The sequence below is a fragment of the Drosophila melanogaster genome, chromosome 3L (genome assembly GCF_000001215.4).
Source record: "Drosophila melanogaster chromosome 3L".
NCBI classification, from domain to species: domain Eukaryota; kingdom Metazoa; phylum Arthropoda; class Insecta; order Diptera; family Drosophilidae; genus Drosophila; species Drosophila melanogaster.
In genome coordinates, this window is record NT_037436.4 from 23,554,215 (window position 1) to 23,567,752 (window position 13,538).

The 13,538-nt window shown below is 37.6% G+C and overlaps 1 protein-coding gene across 4 annotated transcripts in view, besides 12 other annotated features; it reads left to right on the forward strand.

The window, feature by feature from the left end:
* Positions 1-23: part of a mobile genetic element that runs on past the window's edge.
* A 355-nt stretch (positions 24-378) lies between these two features.
* Positions 379-13,538, forward strand: part of AGO3 (Argonaute 3) — a gene marked incomplete at its 3' end in the record, with an annotated part of 135,048 nt that continues 121,888 nt past the window's right edge. For 2 of the 4 annotated variants that reach the window (NM_001043162.3, NM_001170027.2), the window contains exons 1-2: positions 1,711-1,834; positions 12,625-13,000. In NM_001043162.3, the coding sequence (NP_001036627.2) occupies positions 12,628-13,000 (373 nt within the window). In that variant the 5' untranslated portion in view covers positions 1,711-1,834; positions 12,625-12,627. Of the gene's footprint in view, positions 677-1,710; positions 1,835-12,624; positions 13,001-13,538 lie in introns of those variants that run through there. The other 2 variants (NM_001043164.3, NM_001043163.3) reach the window with 2 other exon arrangements.
* Positions 1,118-1,256: a mobile genetic element.
* Positions 2,077-10,347: a mobile genetic element.
* Positions 3,245-4,802: a mobile genetic element.
* Positions 5,092-5,353: a mobile genetic element.
* Positions 5,407-5,806: a mobile genetic element.
* Positions 5,961-6,240: a mobile genetic element.
* Positions 7,603-9,048: a mobile genetic element.
* Positions 7,646-8,905: a mobile genetic element.
* Positions 10,348-10,683: a mobile genetic element.
* Positions 12,020-12,164: a mobile genetic element.
* Positions 12,241-12,299: a mobile genetic element.

The following is a 13,538-nucleotide window of genomic DNA, read 5'->3' on the forward strand; positions in this document are numbered from 1 at the left end:
AGCTATCACAGCCTTACAACCCAACACTCCATCGCAGAAGTCTTCGTAAATTCCATTTTAAAATAAAAATTTAAAACACAAATGGTTTGGTCAGTTATGCATATAATAAACCCATTTTTTAGACCTAACTTTAATTTTTTTTCTTATTGTACTTTTCTTAAAATAAATTAAAAACATTTATTTTAAATTTTAAACTTAAGACTACGAAAAAGTGTACACTGTACAGCGTACATATCTTTTATTGCAAAATGGAACCAACAAGATCTTGAATTCGTAACAGTACGAAAAATTTAGACTTTACTGATTTGTTTTACTTCTGTATCGGTGGAAACACGAGTTTACGTTGATCAAAGTATTGTGATCGATAGCAATAAAATTTTGATTTTGCAAATGTGTCTGCACCAGATATAGATTTATTAGTTTTCTGTTTTTGTGGTAAATAAGATTTAAATAAATTGAAAAGTCGAATTATTTTGTAAGTACCAAACCACATATATTATTACGTTTTTCAAAATGACTTGCGGTCGGTCGTGAGAAAGATTTATGTTACCTAAAAAGTTTAAATGTTTATGTCGTATTGATTGGAGTGGGCTCTGGACTTAACTTGTTGTCAAACGGAATAATGGGTACCTCGGTATATACAAGTATACAGGTAGTTTGTGTCTAGGGTATTTGCGTAAGCGTCACTAACATATGTGAATAACCTTAACCATAACTAAAATAAACCACATTAAAAAATCGTTACGATTAAAATCGACGAATTGTTTGGAATTGAGAACAATCTCAAAGAACTGGATTTTAATTAAATTGAAAGTATTCCGAGTTAAAAATGTGATGAAATTGTATCTTTAAATCCCCTCACTCGGGCGAGATTTTAAAGCGCGGCTCTTAAATGCATCTACATTCACCAGTTATGGGGTTTACCCGTTGCGCCATCAGCTGCGTTGACTTCCGCATAGGCCTTTTTTGCTGCCCTTTCCTGAACTTGGTTAGATTTGTATTCTACGTTAACTAAGTTCATCAAAAGCTATACCGATCTCACCAATATAGCAACGATGCAATACCTACGATCATGTCTGAGGGCCACTACGTTAAAAACTATTCGTTGTTTTTCTTCAAATTGCAGTATTATGAAAAAATATTAAACAAAATTCATCATAACCGAGAACTTACTTAATCATTCTTATTATATATTAATTGGGGTCTAATATTTTATTGCATAGCCTTTGGTAGCTATCACAGCCTTACACCTACACTCAATCGCAGAAGTCTTCGTACATTCCATTTAAAAAAAATATTTAAAACACAAATGGTTTGGTCAGTTATGCACATAATAAACTTTTTTTTTTTTAAACCTGTCTTTAATATATTGTCTTACTTCATTTTTCTTTAAATTAATTAAAACCATTTATTTTAAATTTTAAACTTAAGACTACTAAAAAGTTTACACTAAAATGTCAGCGTACAGCTCTTTTAAGTTGCATGAAATGTAAATGTGCAATTATCGTTAGGTTTTTTTGCATTGATTTTCTTTAGATCATCTATCCTGTTAGTATTGCGCGGTTGAAATTTAAAATGGCCACCAAGTTCAGGAGTGTTTCAAAAAAGAAACAAAAAGGATCTTGAATTCGTAACAGTACGAAAAATTTAGACTTTACTGATTTGTTTCACTTCTGTATCGGTGGAAACACGTGTTTACGTTGATCAAAGTATTGTGATCGATAGCAATAGAAATGTAGATTTTGCAAATGGGTCCTGCACCAGATATAAATTTATTAGTTTTCTGTTTTTGTGGTAAATAAGATTTAAATAAATTGAAAAGTTGAAATATTTTGTAAGTAACAAACCATATAGTATACATATATATTACGTTTTTCAAAATGACTTGCGCTGGTACTTTTAAATGTGTTCTGCTGTTCTGCTGCTCTCTGCAATTCAGTCTTCTCGTCGTTATCGCTATTCATGCAATCACTATTTATGCATACAAGTTTTGTTTTCGCTTCGGAAATAAGAAATAAAAGCAATATTTCTTTATTTAAATGTATTTCAGCGGAGCTTTATTGGTAAGGTTCCTTTAGAAAAACCATTCAGGGTAGTGATCAAAGGAATCCATGATAATGTTCTAAGTTCACAGATAAAACAAGCATTCAATGATCACAATGATCCTTGAAAGCCAGACTGGAAAAACATTCAGGTTAACGACGATGATACCGAAGCAACTAAAAATTTAAAAACTATACAAAATTTATTTTTTATCAATTTATACGAAGAAAAGAATTACTACAATGCCCCAAATGCCAAATCTGTGGACACTAATAACTATTGCGCCCCATTTGTGTCAAATGTAGTGGTCGCCATTTAACAGGATCTAGTTTTTTTCCAAGCGATAGATACATGCGTATCAATTGTGGGCGATCATGTCTCGACAAACAACATCTGCCTTTGTCAGAGCAGAGAAAGCTAAAAAAAAAAATATAGGCAAGGGCTAGGCTACCGTCGATTAGCAACTCCGCAATACACACTCAACGTTCCCCAAGCAGTTTTATTCTAGCTGAGGCATTAAGAACAAACACCTCATACGCTAATATAGTTCGACGTAACACGAGTCAATCTAGGGCTTATGCAACTGTGCAGACTGGAGATATATCAACGTCTAACAATTGCCTTAGCAATAAATTCATGGCTATAGACATCTTCATTCGGGCCATCGATGGACGAACTTTTTAAGCTTAAACTTAAAAATGTAGAGGCCAATGAAGCTTTCAGATAACTGGCCCAGGTTCTTGGTACACATATTCCGAAATGACCCATCCAACCTTAAAAATCGGATTATAGATCGCTCGTGGATTACGTAGGGGCTCTAAGGAGCTTCGGTTATTCCTTAGCGATAGACTTGTCACTGAAATACATATGCGATACGGCTACCTTCCAGGATATCTTATATCTTATGCATCATGCACACCATCACAGTGGTAACAGTAGAGGTGTGTCTGCAGTTATCATTAAATCTAGACTGTCATAGCTCTGCCACCTGCCTCTAGTAATGACAGGCAGATAGCGAGCGTGAGTGGCCTCGCACTTGGGTTTTGCTGTGGGTGTGAAATGTTCATTGATTTTCAGGCCCTTGGATCCTCGAACTTAGAAGTCTGATCTTCGGTTGTTCCCGGATTGAACTGAACTGCACTTTATTTATCAAACCTAAGCTAAGCTAAAAATATGTATAAAGTTTGTTTGAAGAATTCTACACTAGTTTGCATAACTATTAGCTTCCAACTGCCGGGCTATGCTTTTCATAGTACAGTCAAATAAATAAGTAAACTATTGATAATAAAACAAAGAGTGCAATTACAGTTACACGCGAGAGGTATGTTTTGCCGTTTACCTTTTCAATTATCCTTCTGCTTATAACAAAGCTAGGCAGACAACGATTTGGGCGTTGGCAAAAGTATTTAGACATCACATTTGATTAGTTCGCATTGATCTGTTGTTCAAAGAATATCAAACTTTTGACTTTTTGTTTAGATAAATTGAACATTTGTTCTTGATAACGTGTTACTACCTACTTTTATTTCATTCATAAATTTGTTAAACATGGGGAAAACAAAGGAACTGAGCGAATTTATTAAAAAATTAAATAATAATGAAGTATAACTCTGGTATTTCGGTACAAAATATCATTGATTTATACAGAATTCCACGAGCAACTGTGTATTACCAAATAAATAAATATAAAAAAACACACACAACCAAAAACGTTGCGCGTAATGGCAGACCACGTAAAACAACTCAAAAGGACGATGGTTATATTTTACGGAAGTTTAAGCAGAATATTCTACAAACTCCCCGATCGGTTGCCAAAAAAACGAAAAGAAGGAGCAGAAATCGATATCAGTGAAAGAACGGTTCGCAGACGTCTTATACAACTATACCACTTATACCACTAATAACTCTACGAAATAAGTTAAAAGTCGAGGGACTTTACCAAAAAATATGTTGGTCAGGCTGCGTCATTCTGGAACAATGTTTTGCGGAGCGATGAAAGCTCTTTTGAGTTTCACTGCTGAAAAAAAAAGTTTTTTTTTAATTACCGAAACAATCAGGAATCATTCAGGAGGGTCTGTTATGTTTTGGGGATGCGTAACCTTCACTGGCTTGGGAGATTTGCTTCTTGTTGATGGAACCATGAAGCAAAGAAAATATTTAGATGTCCTTAATAATTATGCATTTCCCTCTGGTGATAAATTGATTGGAGAGTCCTTCATACTCCAGCAGGATAATGCTCCCTGTCATAAGGCCAAACTGATTACGCAGATTACTCAGGTCACAGTCCAGACCTCAACATAATAGAATACCTCTGGTCATATATAAAACAAAAAAAGGCGTGCAAACTTATCTAGAAGTCGCGAAGAAACGATTTTGGAAATTCAAACCTTATGGAAGGATATGTCAATAGATTATATCCACAGCTTGGTATAGTGTGTACCAAAACGTCTTCAATTGGTGATAGACGCTAAGAGAGGGTATATTTATTATTAATTTGTTATAATTTTTTAGTTGACTTTTTTTTCTTTTCAATTTATAACATTTAAATAATTTGTCCAAATACTTATGCCACTGCTAATTTGTAAACAAGTAATTTTTGTTAAATCAACAATGAAGTTATCCATTTGTTTATGTTACCTAATTTAACTACGATAGCCTACCTATTTACTAAAATTATTAAACAATTTTGCTTTAAGTAAACAATGAGTTACAAAATATATTGAATATATTTCTTGTCCAAATACCTATGCCCACTAGTGTATGGAGAGCTTTTTGTGGCTGTCTGTCGTACTTGAGTGTTTGACAGACGACGTAATCATTACGAAGATAGCACAAGTTTTGTTGGGTTTTAGGATTTGTTTTAAAATATTATTCACTTTCTCTTCATCATTATGTGTTTCTAATATAGTTCTTATTTTATTCTTGAAGGGCTTTGGAGTTGATCTTTCGGCTTGTATTGGTTTAGTCGAAATAGTAACTGCGTTAGAGTAGTCTTTGTCCGTGCAAGACATGGCGCAGTTAATGGTAACGTCGCCAGTAGTACGAGCAAGAGCGTCCGCTACTACGTTTTGAGAACCCTTTTGTAGACAACCTCAGTTAAATTGTTGCAATTGTAACTTCCAACGGACCAGTTTCGAGTTTGGTTCTTTAAAGTTCATTACGCAAGTCAGTGGTCTATGGTCTGTGACGATTTTGAATGTTTGTCCGTACAAGTAGGGACTAAAATGTTTAGTAGTCCAAATTATGGCTAGCATTTCTTTCTCTACTGTAAAGTAATATCTCTGCGTTCTGCTAGCGAAAGACACTGCCCCAATAGCGAAATTACTAGCGTCCGTGGTAAGTATTCCTCATCCAATTTGACTGTGACTTTGCCTTTCAATTGTTGTGTCAGTGGTTTGGTAATGACAGCGAAATCATTTAAGAACTTTCTATAGTAACCAGCAGTCCTAAGAAAGACTTAATTTGTTTTCCGGTTTTTGGCAGGGGGAATGCTTTGATGGCAATTGATTTTTATGGATTAGGTTTTATGACCCAGATATTCGATTTGCTTCCTGAAAAATTCGGATGGTTGGAGTTTTAGATTTGCTCTGTTTAGTTTATCGAAAAAATAATTTTAAGTCGTTGATTTGTTTTTGAAGTGAGGCTGAGAATACTATGAGATCGTCCAGATAGATTAAACAGCACTTGCCGTCAAGGTCTGCTAGGATATTATCCATTACTCTTTGGAAAGTCTCTGGTGCGTTGGTGAGCCCGAATGGCATCCTTTCCTTTACCAGAAAAACTGTGTCTACTTGTCTTTTTTTCAAAAGTTTTGCGAGTTGTCTTTGAATTTCTTGTCTCCCTAAAGAACTGTATCGGAATTGTTTAGAATATGTCCGTGGTTCTGATTTTATGCTTCACAATGTTGGCGAAGGTAATTTAGCCCCCGTTTACAGAAGTTAATATTCGAATACTATTACAATTGTCTCTTTTATTTCGATCTGTACTCTAGCTTGGTTCAACAGCGACTGACTGCCGCGCTCTCTGCAGAGTGGCGAGACGATCAGTCGATAAGTTTCTCGATAATATTTGTATGTTAAGGATGGGTGTATGAGTGTGTAAGCTTATGACTAGATTGGCTATGTATAATTAGGTATGTATGACTAGGAATGTATGACTAAGAGTAAAGGAAGAGGGTAGAAGGAGCAGCCTACTACAGTAAGGTTAGCTCCCTCTGATGAAAGAGTTCCTAGAATTTCTTAGTGCTGTAAACTCTTCCGTGTTTAGATGATCTGTCCGCAGTTAGTTCAAAATGTCAATTTTGTCTTCTGGAACTTTTTGTAATTTTGAGTCAAGACACAATTTTTGCTAAATTGATTACTTCCATGAAGCTGGTCTTATTTTTTCTTGATATAATCCTCCTGATATGACGATGTCTTTCGAAATTTGCTTTGTGTCGGGCCAAAATGTGCCGTTATCAAGGTTAACGGAAAGCTTAACTACATTTTTAGAGGTTTCGTCAAGAAGATGAAGTTCGGATGTTGTATTATTCTCTGTGTAGATTTTAATATTGAAACGTTGAGTTTTTAGTACTTATTCTAAAATATCGACTACTGCTCTTAGTTCCTGAAGAATGTCCATTCCGATTTGTCCATCGAAAAATGGGTGGAATTTGAATATAATTAGTAGATAACGAGTGCTATCCGAAAATTCTTTGAAAACAGGTAATATTGTTTTTTGAAAAACCTTATGCACGTTAAGTGCAGTTTTAATTAAAATTGGGTCTCTTAGGTTAATTTGGTCTGAATGGGAGAGCCGGACTCTTTTTTAACTAAGTATCCTGTTTGTTTCTCGAGGCACTTTGTGAAAAATTTGAGTCCTCGTCTGTATTATGCAATTGAGCATTTTGTCCGAATTTGGTTGAATTATGTTCCACATTGTGAAATGAGCTTTTAGCCTTATTGGGGTTTGAATTTTTGGGTCTTCCTTGTTCATAATGGCGGTTAGTCTGATAGTCTTTTGGCATTATAGCCGGTACGTTATTCCTTCCTTGTTGAAAGTTATCCTTTTCGTTCGGGGCATATTGTCGATAGTCCGAAGTTCCGATTGCCCTGATATCCTCTTTGATATCCACTACGTGGATGAGTTTTCCCTCTAAACTCTAGCTGTCTGGTACTTGTGTCCTTTTACTTTAATGGAAGTAAATATCTCTTTCTTTTATGGCTCATTCAAAGGCTTCCTGGGGGTTGGTAGGTCTCATGGACCTTATTGCCCGTTAAAAATGTACTCAAGCAAGTGTTAACAAATAATTCCTTTTTCGTCTTTATAAGTATTGGTTCTTGTTCCTTAGTATCTGTCAATTTGAAGAGGGTCGTTCTCATTTCGCAAATTTTTTTGAATTGGCAGTTGGGAGTAAGCGATATTGTGTAGTTCGAACATAAGGGTTTGTTCGTCTCGCTTGTAAGAACAATGCAAAATTAATGCATCTTAAATTTTAAGGGACGAATCTAAGTCAACCTGGTTCGCCGGAATGGCGGCTTGAGTAGGTGGATGTTGCTAGTTGCATTGATGGTAAGTGGCGAAGTCACGAGGCGCAACGTTGACAGAAATAACGGCAGGAGGGTTTTTTTTTACTTTATGAAGGCATACGGGGTAGCTAAAAAATACTTTGTCATTTTGGTCTCTATTAATTCAGCCCTTACAGGCGCGCCGGCTAACATGAGTTAGGTGTACAAAACAATAATACAAATATAACAGTTATCATTATTTTCACAAGACGTTCAATTCAATTATCGACTGTCTCCTGTGGAGCCTTCTTGGTTGGCAAGCTCTGGACAGTGCCTTGGCTAGGCGATTTCTGTGGTGCTCTAGCCTGTCGTGGTACCGGCTGGATTGCATGTTTATTGCCTCAAAGACAGTGGCTAACTTGAGGTATTTGTGCAGGGTTGTGTTTCTTACGTACCATTCGTAGCCGGTAATCGTCCTGGCGATTTTGTTTTGGGCAGCCTTAATGCGGCGAATTTGGCTGTCGCAAGCCAGGCCCCAAATCTGACAACCATACCTCCATATTGGCACTATAATTCGCTTGTATATTGTCACCTTATTGGAAAGTGATAATTTACTTCGCGAATTAATTAGCCAGAAGTGCTTTGTGGCTGCTGCACGTATACGCACTCTTTTGCTTTGAGAAGTTTAGTCTCCGATCCAATATTACACCAAGATATTTGGCTGAATTGGACTGGGGGACAGGGGTGCCATCAATGAGCACAGCCGGTGGTGTTCTCATTTTCAGTGTGTAGCACACATTTGCTGATTTGTCACCATTGATGACATTGTTCCAACGTCTTGCCCATTGCGCAAATGTTGATGCGAAGTCGGCGAAGGACCTGTAGGTGACACACACGTCGACAGCAAATGTGACCAACATTGACGTCCCGGGTAGACTAACGTCCGGCCGTGGCATGTCGTAGCTGTACAGGCAGTGAAGCAGCGGACCAAGTACACTTCCTTGTGGTACTCCGGCTGCCGCATTATGCTCGTTTGACAGAGCCGAGTGGAATCGTACCGCAAATCTTCTCTTTTCGAGATACGACCTCAGGAGTCCGAAGTATGGTGCAGGACGCGTATTCTTAATTTGGAGCAGGAGACCGGAGTGCCACACCCGTTCGAACGCCTTAAGTACATCTAAGAAGATTGCATTGCAGTACTCATTGTTTTCGAAAGCCGATAGGATTTGCTCGACCACTCGAGTGATGCTCGGGCAGGATACCCTTCGCTTCCATAATCCGGACCATCCGAGCAGCAATCAGTCTCTCAAACACCTTCGTGATCGAAGGGAGGAGACTGATTGGTTTGTGAATCATGGAAATAATACCGAGCTTCCAACGGTAGGAATGCCGCTATAAATATCTGAATGTGAAATTGTACTTTAGTTTTAAACAAAACTCAAAAATTATCAGTCGTATTCTGATGCACTTAATAAAGAATAATGATTATTATTTGTCTTAACTTAATAATTGTTTAATTTATATATTTTTTGTTCTTTGATTGCTAAATAGGAATGTTTCGGCTGGTGTACAAATTTTAAAAACGAAGTTAAATTAAAATTTTCAATACCAGAAGGGTACGATGTGTATGTTTCTATTTACTCATTTATTTCTTTTTGAAAAGAAAATTATTTAATTACTTCAGGGTGGCTCTGAACTTCCGTTGAATTACGCTTCAGTGACCCATTCGAATCAATTCGTGTTGCGTCCAGCGTGTCAACTCTAGGTTGACTTGCTTCAGTGACCGAACACCGAACACGTTGTGAGGCCAGAAGACCGCATCGAACCTGTTGCTCGTTTGTAACGAACTTCCGCGATGTGTGGGCGTATGGCCTGGCGTTGGTATTTGAAGCATTTTGTAAAAATTTGCACTTGCTTCTTTGTTTCGTGTAGTAAATTATATATATTCACCATTTGATATATACTTTGATACCCGGCCTTGGCTTAGCACTTGGGTTTTTCTGTGGAGAAGGGTGTGTGAAATGTTCCTCGATGTTAGCTTCCAGGGCCTTGGATTCTCAAAATGAAAGACGTCTGATCTTCGGTTGTTCCCGGATTGAACTGAACTGCACTTTATTTTTTGTATAAAGATTCTCGCAGATTCGACATGTATCTGCGAAAGTGCTGGCGCGGCAGTTCTGGTTTCTTTTGCGGGAACTGTCGCAATTTACATCCCGTCTAAATGCGGTGTCAGCATTGCGACAAAGTAGCACCGAGTTAGACTCGTGTAAGCAATAAACTTCTTGGCGGCTTGGCGGGGGGTACCGAATTGTATATATCCTGTATGGTGGATTCGGTAACTCATGCACATACAAACAAACGTTGGGACTGTCACTATAGTTGCTATATACCAACCTCCAACAGAAAGATGGACAGTCGCTAACTTTGAATCCATGTTTGCTGCGTTAGGCAAACAAATTCATTGCTGGTGGTGATCACAATGCCAGGCATGCATGGTGGGGGAACTCGAGATCCTGCACTAGAGGTAAAATGATGCAAGAAGTCATTGCACAGTATCAAATACTATCTACGGGCGAGCCTACTTTTTTCTTCTACAACCCTTTGATAACACTATCAGCCCCTGATTTCTTTGTAACCAGGTGGTTGTGGAACTCTCGTCAGACCATCTGCCTCTCCGAGCTGTTTGGGATACACCTTTAAAAAACCACAACGTCCACGTCAGGTTTTCGTCAGGTTGAAGAGTTTATGGAATCGCCCTTTCAAATGAGCCTACTAGCTAGTGCTGTAACACTGGAAGAAGTGAAGACACTTATTGCAAAACTATCACTAAAAGGTTGAGATTCAGCATACAGATTCTAGAGACAAAGACGCAGTCCAAGTTTGTTGACCCTAAAACTGCCACGCCCATACTTTTACAAAATGGTTTGATATTTATTCATAATTTTATTAGTTGTGTAAATTTCTATCGATCTGCAAAAAAACTTTTTGCCACGCCCACTCTAACGCCATAAACCTGCAATCCGGTCACGTTCACACTTTGGAACAATTTTTATATATTTTTTTTTGTTTTATTATTTCCCAATATCTATCGATATCTTAGAAAACTGATGAAATTTTGCGTTCGCATTTACACTAGCTGAGTAACGGGTATCTGGAATTGTTGGCCAGTGCTAGGGTAATAAAAGATTAGACGGCTAGTATACAAAAGCTTTACAAGTTGACAACGATTGGTTTAGCGGAGAGAATTCACCACCAGGCAATGGTGCGCACGTAAACAAAAGTGGTTGGCTATTTACGACTACAAACGTCGCCTTGAGGGCACTGGTCTTTGTGCATCAAAAACAAGTACAACAAAAACACGCTGGACGCCGCTGAAAAGTTATCTTTATTTTTATTATTAATGCAGATCATACAAAACGTATTACACATAAAAAAGTACACATCATAATTATACGTGTAAGCTGAGATATACATTATTCAGTATTATTCGTATACAGTATTGATATTATAGTTAACAATAAAAATTACACAGTTATTACAGTGTTTCGGCTGTACTACACTCTTTTCTGTTCTCTCTGGGCGCTCTGCTTTTCATTCTGCTGTCGCTTCTCATCCTGCTTTTTCGCTTTTCCTGCTGCTCTTTTCTGACGCTTCTCCTGCTGTTCTGCTTTTTTTCTGCTGATCAACACGACTCCACTGCACTGACCACTTCAAACTACCAAACTACCAAACTGCCAACTACCAACAACCACCAAATGAAATTAAAGGTATGTTGCATGTCTAGGATCTCGTCCTTGTGGTCGATTACTCCACGGTGCTGATAACATTGGGCGTATTGTCAGAGGTCTTAGCCTCTTTGCCGCCTATCTTGTAATTGCTTGTATCTTGGTCTGAAAGGCAGGGTGTGGCCTTTTGCCTGCCCCGTATTTTTCCAGTCTAGTCTCTTGATCAAGAGATCGCGATTTTTTTTTTAAGTCGGAGTCTCTATCTCTTAGGACGGTCTCCTCAGCGGAATAGCTCCTTTAGGATATCGAGATCGTCGCCTCCTGTGAATTGTCTCTCCTTAAAGAGGCCCTGTCATTTCGTTAGACAGGGGTCCCGCTCCGAAACCTCTCGACACTGTATATTTTTCTAAGAGGGTCGCCTCCTGATGATGTCTTCTCGAGACTGCCCCTCCCAAGAGTGTCCCCTCTTGATATTCTCTTCTCCTAATGGGCTGAGGTCTTTTTATACTGGCTTAGAGCTTTCTCTGGTTCATTCCCATAATGGCTTCTATGGGCCAAGTGTTCCCACCTAGGAGTAATTTCACTTTTTCCCCTGTTTTGGGAGTTAATGAACTACTGATGAACTACTTCATGTGAGCTATTGGGGCTGCTAGACTGGTCATCTAACACTAGAATATTCTCAAACTGAAGTGTCTTTTTTGTATCCAGGAAGGAAGTTTCCCTCTGCTTCAGATTCTGTATGTTTCATGGGGATGAGCTGAGGAAGGAAGCCTAGTTCAAGCCTGTACAGAAACTGTTTACCTTATCTCTGGAATCTTCACAGTTCCCCCATATATGATCCCTCCCCATTAAAAAGGTAACAAATTGGATTTAAAAACTACTGAGGAATCTCCAAATTGTCGGATATACCTATGTTTTTTATACCCGTTACTCGTAGAATAGCAGAGTATTCTAGATTCGTTGAAAATTCTGTAACAGATAGATATATCAGGATCACTAGGCGAGTCAATCTGTCATGTCCGACTGTCAGTCCGTAAGTTGAGATTAAGCATGTAGTAGACGCGGCGTAAGTTTCGGCCTTGTCAAGTTTATATATTCCAGTCGTCTTTGCATACTTCTATACTATACTGCATACTTCGTTACTATATTGTCAGTCGACATTGACCCATTGACAAATCGATATAAAAGTTTATATAAGTACTGTGTGTTGGAGTTGAAGAATATTTATAAGTTCCTTTGATTAAATAAGTATTAAGGTAACGCCTTTACTATGGAAGATTGCTTAACATTAAGGTACTCGTACCGTTCTGTGATACCCACAAATCGTGGAAAACTAACACCTAACATTAATTTTTAATTGTGTGTTTCAGAGCATGTCTGGAAGAGGAAATTTGTTGAGCTTATTTAATAAAAATGCTGGCAATATGGGAAAATCAATTTCAAGTAAAGATCATGAAATCGACAGTGGCTTGGATTTTAACAACTCTGAATCAAGTGGAGAACGTTTACTGTCAAGCCATAATATTGAAACTGATCTTATAACCACTCTTCAACATGTAAACATCTCGGTCGGCCGAGGACGTGCTAGGCTTATAGACACATTAAAAACAGATGACCATACATCAAATCAATTTATAACATCTGAATCAAAGGAAAACATTACCAAAAAGACAAAGGGCCCCGAATCGGAAGCAATTGCTTCAGAAAATGGATTATTTTTTCCCGATTTAATTTACGGATCTAAAGGTACAATCCAAAAAAGATAACGCTTATATATTTATTTTCCAGGTAGAAGCTCTGTGTCATTTTTAAATTAAGATAAATTAAGTTTGATATAACTTTAAACTGCATTTGAATAATAACTTTTCATTTATATCTCCTGATTTTTTACAAAAATCACCGTTATTATCCAGTTCTATGACTATCAGACCTATCTCGACCTGCTAGTGGAAGTGTAATTGAGATGTAGATATTCCAGAAAGAGTATTCTGGAAGCCTTTGAGAAAGCACACTGACGCATCCTAGTTGCGTTTACATTTTTGGTTATGTAATTTGTAAAATTATGCATGTTGTATAATTAAGCATATGGAGTGAAATTAAATAAAATCTAACATGTTCTAAAGATGCGGGAGTGATTATTTGATTCAACAACTTTTGCAGCATCTTTTTGTATATCTAAAGAAAGTAGGAAAGACAAGCAAAAAATGAAAGGAGGTAGTATTGTGCGGTTTGTTGTGGTCTTTACGTTTTTGGAATTTCCTTTAAAGTTTTTATAGTTCCTTAG